At 50.6% G+C, this 11,148-nt stretch overlaps 1 protein-coding gene across 4 annotated transcripts in view; it reads right to left on the bottom strand.

Moving 5' to 3' along the window:
• Positions 1–11,148, bottom strand: part of PTPRU (protein tyrosine phosphatase receptor type U) — a gene marked incomplete at both ends in the record, with an annotated part of 83,465 nt that overhangs the window by 58,146 nt on the left and 14,171 nt on the right. For all 4 annotated transcript variants that reach the window (XM_080692560.1, XM_080692561.1, XM_080692562.1 and 1 more), the window contains 6 exons: positions 5,104–5,397; positions 5,951–6,125; positions 6,407–6,522; positions 6,615–6,696; positions 7,180–7,451; positions 9,755–9,886. In XM_080692560.1, coding sequence (XP_080548686.1) covers positions 5,104–5,397; positions 5,951–6,125; positions 6,407–6,522; positions 6,615–6,696; positions 7,180–7,451; positions 9,755–9,886 — 1,071 coding nt within the window. The remainder of the gene's footprint in view (positions 1–5,103; positions 5,398–5,950; positions 6,126–6,406; positions 6,523–6,614; positions 6,697–7,179; positions 7,452–9,754; positions 9,887–11,148) is intronic.

Here is an 11,148-nt window from a genome sequence, read left to right as displayed (position 1 = left end):
GTACATGAGCCGGACATGGTGGCACATGCTCCCAATCCCAGCGCTTGGGAGGCTGAAACAGGAGGATCACACAGGTTCAAAGCCAGCCTCAGCTACTTAGGCTCTCAGCAACTTAGTGAGACCCTGTTTCCAAATAAAGTATGAAATAGGTCTGGGAGTATAGCCCGGAGGTAGAAAAGCCCCTGGGTTCCACCCCCAGACCATAAAAAAAGTGTACATGAACATGCATAGGCTTTACTTGTAAATGGTCCAAAATTGGAGCCAGTCCACATTTTTCAGCAGGTGAATGGTTAAACAAACTGACCTATCTCTATCATAGAATACTACTCAGTAATAAATGGAATGGAGGGATTTCCGGAAAGATGGCGACCGAGAAAAGCGGGGCTTAAGAGCCCCGCTAACAACCAATCTCAATTACCACAAAATCAGTGCCTTTCATAGCCAGAAAACACCATCACCAGAGAAACAAAAAAACCACCAGGCTCCAGAGAGAAAGCGGACTGAGAACAGAGCTCAGAGCCACAGAGGAGATACTCCGGCCTCACGCCCGAGGACGCGGCAGCAGCGCCATACTGCCGGCGGCAGCAGCGAATTCACCGGACAGCTACAGCAAGCCAAGGTGAGCCGCTACGGAACAGCCAGGCGGGATCTTTCGGCACAGAGAGCATTTAAAGCTCCCAGTGGCTGAGCTCAGCACACGCTACAGGGACTCAAAGTGGAACTCAAAACCAGAGAAGAAAAAATACGCCAGTCTCACGGCCGAGGGCGTGGCAGCGGCGCCATATTGCCACCGGCGGCAGCAGCAGTGAATTCACCAAGTCCAGTACAGCTACATCTGCGTACTCAAGAACAGTGAGTCAAATTGCGGGCCACAGAGGAGAAATCCCAGTACTGTACTCCCTGGGACTTGACCCAGTGGGGGAGTGGCGGTGGCAGAGATATCACACCATAGGAGAACGTGCAACCTGGCACCCCCCATAGTTTAAAGCAGCCTCTATCGACTCCCTGGGTCAGAGACTCTGTGATAAAACCCAGTAAAGGAGTAGTGGGGTCTGAGATACTACAGACTCGAGATCCAGAGCACCTTAAGTGAAGTCATAGTGACCCAAGGGAAGAACCCAGAGAAGGCACAAACTTCCGAAATCATGGGAAAGAGGAATAACAATGGAGCAATGAATGCCTACAACCCCACAACATCAGAACCCGATAAAACAGAAAATCAGAGATTTCTAGAAGATAAAATCAGGAAAATAACTGTAGAAATAATAGAGGTGCTTCGAAAAGAACTCAGAGCCAAAAGGAGATAAAGGATGCAATTAATGAAGTAAAGGCCTCAATTCAAAGCACAAACAACCGATTAGACCACATGGAGAACAGAATCTCGCTCTTAGAAGATGTTCATTCCAAAAATGAACGCATAGTTTCTAATCTAGAAAAAAATATCCAACAGCAGGAATCTGATATTGAAGAAATATGGGCCCATTTTAAGAGAGCTAACCTAAGAATAATTGGAATAGAGGAAGGAAAAGAAAGTGAAACCAAAGGGATCAACAATCTCTTCAAGGAAGTAATAGCAGAAAATTTTCCAAACATAGAGCAAGAGGTTGATACACAGATCCAGGAAACTTATAGAACTCCCTTTAGACAGGATCGGAGAAGAGGATCCCCACGCCACATAATTGTCAAAATGACCAATGTGGAAGCCAAGCAGAGAATCTTAAAGGCAACAAAAGCAAAGGGCCAAGTGACATTCAGAGGCAAACCAATTAGAATCACTCCAGACTTCCCAAACCAAGTCATGAGAGCCAGAAGGGCTTGGAGTAACATATTCCAAACTCTGAAAGAAAACAACTTCCAGCCAAAAATTTCCTACCCAGCAAAACTTTCTATCAAATTAGAGGGAGAAATAAGAAGCTTCCATGACAAACAGAAACTTAAGGAATTTATGTCTTCAAAACCAGCGCTAGAGAAAATACTCAGAGATTAACTACAAAGAAGAAATAGGCAACACACACCAGAACCAGAGAAACAAGATTTTCCATCCCACAGACAACTAAGATTGGTTATCTGTGGAGATTCATTATTTATGTTAGTCTTTTACCTATCTCTAAATTGTATTGTTTGCCTTTATTGTTGTTAATTTTTAGGATTTCTAGTTGGAATATTAATATACCTTCAGATATAGCATTTGGAAATATTTTATCCCATTCTATTAGTAACTTTTAACTCTGTTTACATTGTCTTTGGATATACAATATTTTTTTATTTTTTAGGGAGTTTGTATATTCTTCTGTTGCCTGTGCCATTGAAATCATATCCAAGAAATCACTGCCAATTTCAATGTTGTGAGGTTTTATGACCCAGATTTTCTTCTAAAAGTTTATAGTCTTAAGATTTATATTTAGGTCTTTTATCTATTTTGAGTTAATACTTGTATATGGGATTAGGTAAGAGTCCAATTTTATTCTTTTCCATGTAATTATTATTTTTCAACAATATTTAGTTAAAAGATTATTATTTCCCCCACCAAATGTTCATGGAAACCTTGTCAAAAATAACTTGACAATATATGGAAGAATTTAGCTCTAGGCTTGTATTTAACTCCAATGGTTTATATATTTGCCTTTAGAACAGTATTACACTGTTTCAATTATTGTAGCTTTATATGGTTTGAAATCAGAAAATATATATCTTCTAGCTTTGTTCTTTTTCAAGATCGTTTTGGGTATCTAGAATCCATATTCTATATTAGGATAGATTTTTTTCTGAAAAATAAATATATAAATATATGATAGTTTCACCTAAAAAAAATAGAAAAAAAATATCCTCTGGTAAGAAAGAAAGCAAAAAGAAATATTGAAATGTTATCTTTAAGTCATCAAAAGCTTGGTATCAGACAAATGAAACTGTTATGTGAGATTATCATGTTTAATTTTGGATAAATTGCTATAATACTAGATGTCAACCACTAAGCCAAGCATGGGAAGGAGGGATGGGGAGAAAATGGGGTGGGGATCGGGTGGGGGCTGACTGGGTGATGTGTGCATGTATGTCTACAAAAGTTTGTATCCCACTATGATGTATGAATACAGTGCACCAATAAAATAAAAATAAATAAATAAATAAATAAATGGAATGGAGCACTGACACACGCAACTTGGATGAATCTCCAGGGAATTATGCTGTGAACTACCTACGTGTTGATCAACTGATGAATAGACAAAAAAAGGCAAATACTTATGCAATGGAATATTATTTGGCAATAAAAAGTAGAGTACTGATTGCATGCAACTACTCTGAAGACATGCTAAATGAAGCTAGTCACAACAGATGATATATTTATTATTCTATTTCTACGAGATATCTACAAAGAGGCAAATCTATAGAGGCAGAAAGTAAACTAGTGTCTTCCTAGGACTAAACAAATTAGGGTGAAGCTGTTAAAAGATACAGGCTTCCTCTTGGGATGATTAAATGCTCCAAAATTGATTGTGTTGATGGTTGCGTAACTCCGAATATACTTAAAACCACTGTGCTGAACACTTTAATGAGCGAATCTTATGAAATATGAATTAAATTACAATAAGTCTGTTACCAAAAAAAAAAAAAACAATTTCAAGAGGTTATATGCTCTATGACTTCATTTATATGTCTTTTTTTTTGGGGGAGGAGGTACTGGGGGTGGAACCCGGAGGCTTTCTACCTCTGGGCTATACTCCTAGACCTATTTTCTATATTTTATTTGGAACAGGGTCTCACTAAGTTGCTGAGCCTCACTAAGTAGCTGAGGCTGGCTTCGAACCTGTGCGATCCTCCTGTCTCAGCCTCCCAAGTGCTGGGATTACAAGCGTGCGCCACCATGCCTGGCTTTATATGTCATTTTTGAAAGGAAAAATCCTGGTAATGAAGAACAGATCAGTTATTACCAAGGGTTGGAGGTGATAGAAGAGAGAGGTGTGTGGTTATAAAAAGGCAACACACAGCCGGGCGTGGTGGCGCACACTTGTTATCCCAGCATTTGGGAGGCTGAGACCGGATGATCACGGTTCACGGACAGCCTCAGCTACTTAGTGAGGCCCTCCGCAACTCACTGAGACCCGGTTTCAAAATAAAGAATAAAAAATAGGGCAGGGGGTGTAGCTCAGCTGTCGAATGCCCCTGGGTTCCATCCCCAGATCCGCAAAAAAAAAAAAAAAAAAAAAAAAGGCAACACAAGGTGTCCTTAGGGGACTGAACTGTTCAGTTCTCTATGGTGGTGAATGCACAAACCCACACGTGATAAATTGTACAGAACAAAATACACAAGCATGTACACAAAGACAATGAAACTGGCCAAGTCTGTACAACTGTATCAATCTCTAGATTTTATCAATGTCCATATCTTAATTAGGATGTTATGCTATAGTTTTGCAAAATGTTACTATTACAGAAAAACAGGATAAAATGTACCCAGGTCTCTTTCCATTTTCATTACAACTGTATGTGACTCTACACTTATCTCAATGAAAATCTCAATGAAAACAACGCACTGAAATGACAAAGAACATGGTTCTGTCTCAATTGCTCTTCTCACTAAACAGTCTCCTCTGGCGAAGGTGCACCGTGGATCCCAACAGCCACTCCTTCGCCCTTTTAACAAGGAAGAGTAGACTTCAACGCCCACCAAGAAAATCCAGCTACACTTCATCACATTAGGTGGTGTGAAGTCATTTATTTATCTAGACAGTATAGAGTAGAGCTAAGAACAGATTCTAGCCAAGCGTGGCAGTGCACGACTATAATCCCAGTACATGGGAGGCTGAAACAGGAGGACTGCAGGTCCCAGGGCAACCTCAGCAACTTATGGAGACCCTTGGCAACATATAAGGAAACTCTGTTCCAAAGTAAAAAAATAAAAAGGGCTGGGAGTGTTGCTCAGAGAATAACCCTGAGTTCAATCCCCAGTATCACAAAAAAAAAAAAAAAAAAAAAAATTTCTGGAGCCAGAGTGAAGAGTTTCCATCCCATCTCTGCCACTTATCAGGGGTGTGTGTGTGTGTGTGTGTGTGTGTGTGTATGCACACATATTTAAGTGCCTCCGACAAAGGTGGCGGCCACACTCACCTGCACACTTGGTCCGGCTGAGCAGCGGAGGCCCGGGGCGCCCGGTGCCGCCGTCTCCAGGCCGCGTGAGCAGCACGCTGATCTCGTACTCCGTGTCGGGGTCCAGGTGCCAGAGCTTGTAGGTCTGCAGGCTGACTGCGTGCACCTCCGCCCACGGGCCGCGCGCCATGCGGTACTCGATCTCCTTACGCACGATCGGGCCGTCGCCAATGATGGAGTTGGTGTTGAGCTGGATGATGAGGTAGGTGGGGCCCGCCCGCAGCAGCTGTGGAGGCGCGATGGGAGTGGGGGGCTCTGCAAGGAGGGGGGAAGGGTGGAGCCCACCAATGCCGCCATGAGACCTGGGTCCAACTCTGCATCTCGCCACCCATATCCCCGAGACCCCGCCCTGTCCTCCTAGACCCTCCACCAGACCACCTCACGAACTCCCCAAGCCCCAAAGGGCTCCAGGCCCCAAACGCTGACTCCACCCTCAGCCTTCAGCCACCCCCTTCACTCTTCTCGGAATCCCCCAGGCCTCGCCTCCTAGGGCTGACCACACCAGGCTCTGGTCCGCGGTTGGAAGATACAACCAGACTCTGCTTCACCCAGGTCTCACTTGGACCCAGCCTATCAGGACCCAGCCTTGTAGGTGCAGCCACCATTGAAGGCCCCGCGCCTCGTTCAGACCCCACCCTTAGTAAGACCCCGCCCCCGAATAGACCCTCCCCCTTGATGAGAGGGGCGGGGTCACGACTCCTTTGCAGGCTCACGGGTTCAAAACGTTCCCGACCGACTCCGCCCACATAGCCCCGCCCCCTGCTCTGGCCCCGCCCCTCGGGCCGTCCTCCAGGCCCCACAAGCTGACCCTTGACAATGAGCTCCGCGAAGTTGGAGACGCCTGCTCCCCGTGGAGCCTGGGACACGCAGCGGTACAGGTCCTGCTCCGCGCGGCCCACATCAGCCAAGGGAAAAGTGGCCAGAAAGCGCCGGTGGCTGATGTGCCGCACACCGGCTGCGGGCACCAGCGCCCCGCTCTGTCGCTGCAAGGGAAGAAGGCCGACAGACAGGGTCAAGGGCGCCACGGAAAGAGGAGTCCTGCTATCCTGAGGGGGGCGAGGATGGCATGGGGTGGGGGTCACTGTCCTGGCCCCACTTACCTGTCCCCATTACATAGGGATCTGTAGGATTCCTGGAGCTGCTGCCTTGGAGTGCTGGGGCACCCAAGAGGGCAAAGTAGGGTGCTGAACTATGAAGGAAGGACTTAGCGCCGGGAAAGGGAGCCAGGGCCTAGCAGAAGCTACGCACGCACGCACGCACGCACCTGGAGGAAGAAGCGCTCTGCCTCCGCTGCTCGCCCTGCTGCCATGCACTGGAAGGAGGCATTCTGGCCTGCGTTGACCTCCACATCGCCCAGGCGGGAGAAGTGTGGGGCCTTTGCTGCGGGAACAGAGCCGCGGCGTGAGTTCCTGTAGGCAGGAGCCGGGTGCCCACCACCCTCGCCCCTGTACCCCCAGGGGCCTAGGACTCACCGCAGGGGTAGCTGAGAAGCAGGATGTCGTCTAGGCCCATGTAGCCCCGGTGGTCTGGGGAGATGAGGGCCTCAAACAGCACCTGGGGGTTGGGGGGCTGGTCATGCCTACATCCCTTCACCCCTGCCTCAGGTGGCCGCTTTTCAGCTGGGCCCCAGCCCCATCCTCCTCAACCAGCAAATGTAAGCCCAGCTCACGCTGACCCTCCCACGCTGTATTCCCCTGCCAAGCCAGCTGGCTGGGGAGTAGAGTGCCGCCAGCAGACAGAACAAGGTCAAGGTCAGAAGTTCCATCCCAATCCTGGACAATTACCTTACAAAAGCAAACTCTCTCCAGCCAGAGAGAGCTGGCACTGTTCCAAATTACTCCTGGCCCCAGTCATAGGCCATTCCTCTCAACAGTGACCTCTGGTGCTGAACCTAGACTGACCCCAGACCAACTCCACCCCTGACCACAGACTGACTCCTGACGCTGAGCACAGACTAATTCCATCCTGGCCTGATCTCAAGGTGCCCCTGTGCCCTCGCCCCAGGCGCAAGCTGACCACTGCCTGAACCCAGCCCACCTGATATTCATTGGGCCAGAAGGTGCTGACAGCCAGCTCGGCCTGGTGCCACTGACGGCCATGGGATCCCGTCATATTCCAGACAGCGCTGCCCAGGGGCCCCCCATTAACCCGCACATAGACGCCCAGGGTGCCAGGGCTGTGCCCGTCCCGGCTGTACAGGAAGTAGCTGAACTGCACACAATGAGTGTCATTCTCGCTCAGGCTCTGGAAGATGACATGGGCCCGCTGGCCTGGGGCATGCTGGGAAGCGTTGACCATCAGGTAGGCTCCTAGAGAGAGAGAAGGTAGAAGAGCCCTTAGGAGGGGCCCCGAGCAGAAACCAAGGACTCCAGGTATTTAGACACTCTGGGAGTCAGGGCTTCTGGGTTTGGGGCTCTGGTCCCAGCTTTGACTCATGGGTTTGACAACATGTGTTTCCCAAAGGACAGGATTAGAGGAGAAGATACAAAAACCCAGCCTCTCCATCCTCAGGTCACCATTCAGACCAATGCCCTGCCTAAGATCAGCATCTAGTGCCATCTAGCAGGCTGGGACCAGGTCACTCCACGCAGGAGTCAAGATCCTGGCACGTGGCAGGCCCTCTGAGATCACAGCTTCCACCTTCCCCGGGTGCTGCCCTCCTGGCCCTGGATCATTCAAAAGTGTCTCCACACCAGCCCGTGGTCGTCTATTCCCGCAGAGCCTCTGAACCCAAGCTGAATGAATATGTGGGACAGAGAGTGAATGGGAGGATTAACTTTGCTTCAAACTCTCTTTATTTCTAATTTGAACGATCTGGCCCTGCCCCTTCGCCCCTAGATCTAGGCAGTGGTGCTAGGGGTGCACTCTTCAGGCCCTCGCTGGGATATGGTCCCCCCCTGGTGGGGGAGAGGCCCCAGCGGATGCCAAGGGGAGGCCAGCAGCCACCCAGCGCTGCAGCCGCCTCCCAGGCTTGGCTGCCGGCCAGCACCAGCACATTCAGATCCCTGCTCCAAGAAGGCTCCCCAGGGGCTCGGTGGAAGGGATCTCATTCATCTCTGTGTGTGGAGGCAGCTCCCAGATCAGTCCTGGCAGGGTAGTAAACAAAACTCTAGGTGCCATCCCCAGGGGAAGGGGCTCATCCTGGCCCTCTCTCCTGTGAGCAACTCCCCTTCTAACCTGACACTTGCTCTGTCCTCTTCCTGCAGTTTCCTCTGCCTCTCTCCTCTCTCTCTGCATCCCTCCCCCGCTCTTTCATTCACTTTTTTGTCCCTGCCTCATCTTCCTCCTCCCCTCTCCTGCTCTCTCCTGCTAGTGAATCTCTGTCCCTCCCTTCACGGCTCTCCCTCACTCCACCCTCCTCTGTGAGCACCAGGAAGGCAGACGCCCGATGCCCGCCCGCACACCACCTCCAGGAGCTAGCACAGGCCCATGCTAAACATGAGCCTCTTGCCGGATGCATCTCTGCTTGAGAGAGAAGCAGAGGCCTCACGGGGTGGGCAGCGCAAGAGGTGAATTCAAATCAGCTCTAGGCCTGAATGCCAACCGTGTGTCAGGCTGAGGCTGAACCCGGAGGATATGGAGAGGCCCGTGCAGGGTCCCTGCCATGCTGGGGACCTTTGCAGATGGTTCTCAGACAAGCCAGGCTGTGATGCCCACCAGCACAGAGGTCTAACAAGAAACAGGGGAGGGAGGCCTAGGAATGCTCGGGAAGGGCGTGGTGAGCTGCTGCACAGAAGGGACTTTTGGCTGCCCAGCTCTGGGGTCCATTCAGAAAGCCCATTCTGTTCTCACATTATCTACATGCTGTGGCCCAGGCATACCAGTAATAAAGTCAACCATTTAGCCTCCATCTGAATTATCCTTAATTCCCAGTTGATTCTGTGCCCTGTGAACATGGCTGCTAGTAACTGGGCCCTCAAAGTGCCCCCAATGATAGTGACAGCAACTAAACATTCCGGCTCCTGCATGTTCCTCCGGTGCCCCGCTCTTTATGGTCTTAGAGGAGAGAGCCCTGTGAAGTGGGTTATTGTTCTCCTCACTTTATAGTTAGAAAAATAAAGGCTCAGAGAAATTCAGTGACTCGCCTACAGTCATGGAGATGGTAAAAATGTTGGAGCTGGGATTTGAACCCATATCTTTATGACTCTGGATTGAGTACTCTAGAGGCCATGGTCTGAGTCTTCGAAATTAGTCTCCTAACTCCCAATCCAGTGCTCAGAATACCCAATGTGCCCTGCCCTAAAATAAGGGCCAAGTCAAAGCCGGGAAGGATCTGGGACTTCCAGGAAGAAGAGGGCAGAGGAGCATCCACCCAGCCCAGTGTCCCTGCCCTGCCAGGAGAACTGGGAGGCCTGGAGAGAATGGGTGCTAAGCTACAAGGGAAGCGGGGGGAGTGGGTTTGAACTCTCTTGGATGACTTGGACCTGGACCCGTTTACAAGTGAGAGGGCCTGCCACGCAGTTAGTGTCCCCAGAGCTCCGGAGCCACTACCATGAGCTTCATGACAGATGAGGTCCAGAGGGGTTCAGTTAGCGTGCCCAAGTCACGCCGCAGGTGGGCAGCACTGCCCCAGGACGGAGAGGGAGGGAGGGAGGAGTGAGAGAGAGCTCACCGTGGGGCAGGTCCGTGGGCGCCCGGGTGCCGGGGTGGATCCGCACCTGCTCCCACTGGAAGTCGTCGTACTGGGCCTGGCTGTACTCACAGGGCACCGCTGGGTCACTCGCCTCCTCGAAGGTGCAGCCAGCTGGAGGGGCAGGGCCTGTCAGCCAGGCTAGGGCAGGGCCCGGCGCTGGCCGGGGTCCCGGGCTGCCCTCCAGCCTGCCACCCAGGCCCACCCGCGCCCCTCCCGCTCACACACCCTCCTTCCTCTACCCACTCCCTCTCCCACCGTCCTCCCCTCCCGACACCAAGGCCTCTCCACACTCCCACTTCCTGGTAACCCCAGCGCCCCCCCACACACACGCACACACATACACACTGCTCAGCCTCCCATCAAAGGCCCTTCTTCATCAGAACAGGTATCAGTATTGGCACGTCACTGGAACCCCACGACAGCCCACCCCACGAGATCAGGACTAGAATTATCCCCATTTTGCCCCTGAGGAAACTGAGGCCCAAAGATGCTGAGAGACTTTCTCAGAGCACAGCTAGCTAGTGGCAGAGGCGGGGTCTGAGCCAAGATCCCCTGACCGCCCCTCAGCACTCCTCCTGCCTGTATGCCCTAAGCCAAGCCAGCCCAACAACAGCTCCTTAAAAGTGACAACAATTGGCCAGATGTGGTGGCACATACCTGTAACCCTAGTATTTGAGAGGCTGAGACAGGAGGACTGCAGGTTCAAGGCCAGCCTCAGCCACTTAGCGCAGCCCTTGACAACTTAGCAAAACCCTCTTTCAAAATAAAAAGTAAAATAGGGCTGGGGTTCTAGCTCAGAGGTAGAATGCCTCTGGGTCAATCCCCAGTACCTAATAATAATAATAGCAACAACAGCAATCACCACCAATCTTTTATCTTGTGCTTACAACAAGCCTGGCATGATGCGAAGCAGCAGGGGCAGGATGGGGCTTAGGCCTCGCCCTCGGAGTCAGGACCACCATTAGTCCCACTTGTCTCGGTTATTCAGTCATCACCCAGAGTCAATCTACTTGGGTCTCTGCTGGCAGGAATGTGACACCCAAAGGCTCAGTCGTGTGTGGACTACGCACACCTATGTATGACTAGAGGAAGCGAATGCCCATGATTCAGAACTGACATTAAGAGTTGCGATGAGGAGGAGGAGGAGAAGGAGGAGGAGAAGGAAAGGGGACTGACCCACATGTGAGTCCCCTGGCTGGTAATGAGATCCACACCTCCTAGCTAGCTCATCAAAGCCTCCAGTTGGGCACCTAATTAACCTGAGGACCACTGGCTCAGAAAGGAACTCAGTGCTGGCCCCCTGCACCCACTCCCGACCTTAGTGTCTGCAGCCCAGTCAGGGGAAGCTGAGACCCGGCCAATGCCCGCGCGGG

Source organism: Muscardinus avellanarius (genome assembly GCF_963383645.1).
Source record: "Muscardinus avellanarius genome assembly, chromosome: 3".
NCBI lineage: Eukaryota > Metazoa > Chordata > Mammalia > Rodentia > Gliridae > Muscardinus > Muscardinus avellanarius.
The sequence above is the reverse complement of the archived record's forward strand: the minus strand, read 5'-3'. Positions and strand labels throughout refer to the sequence as shown.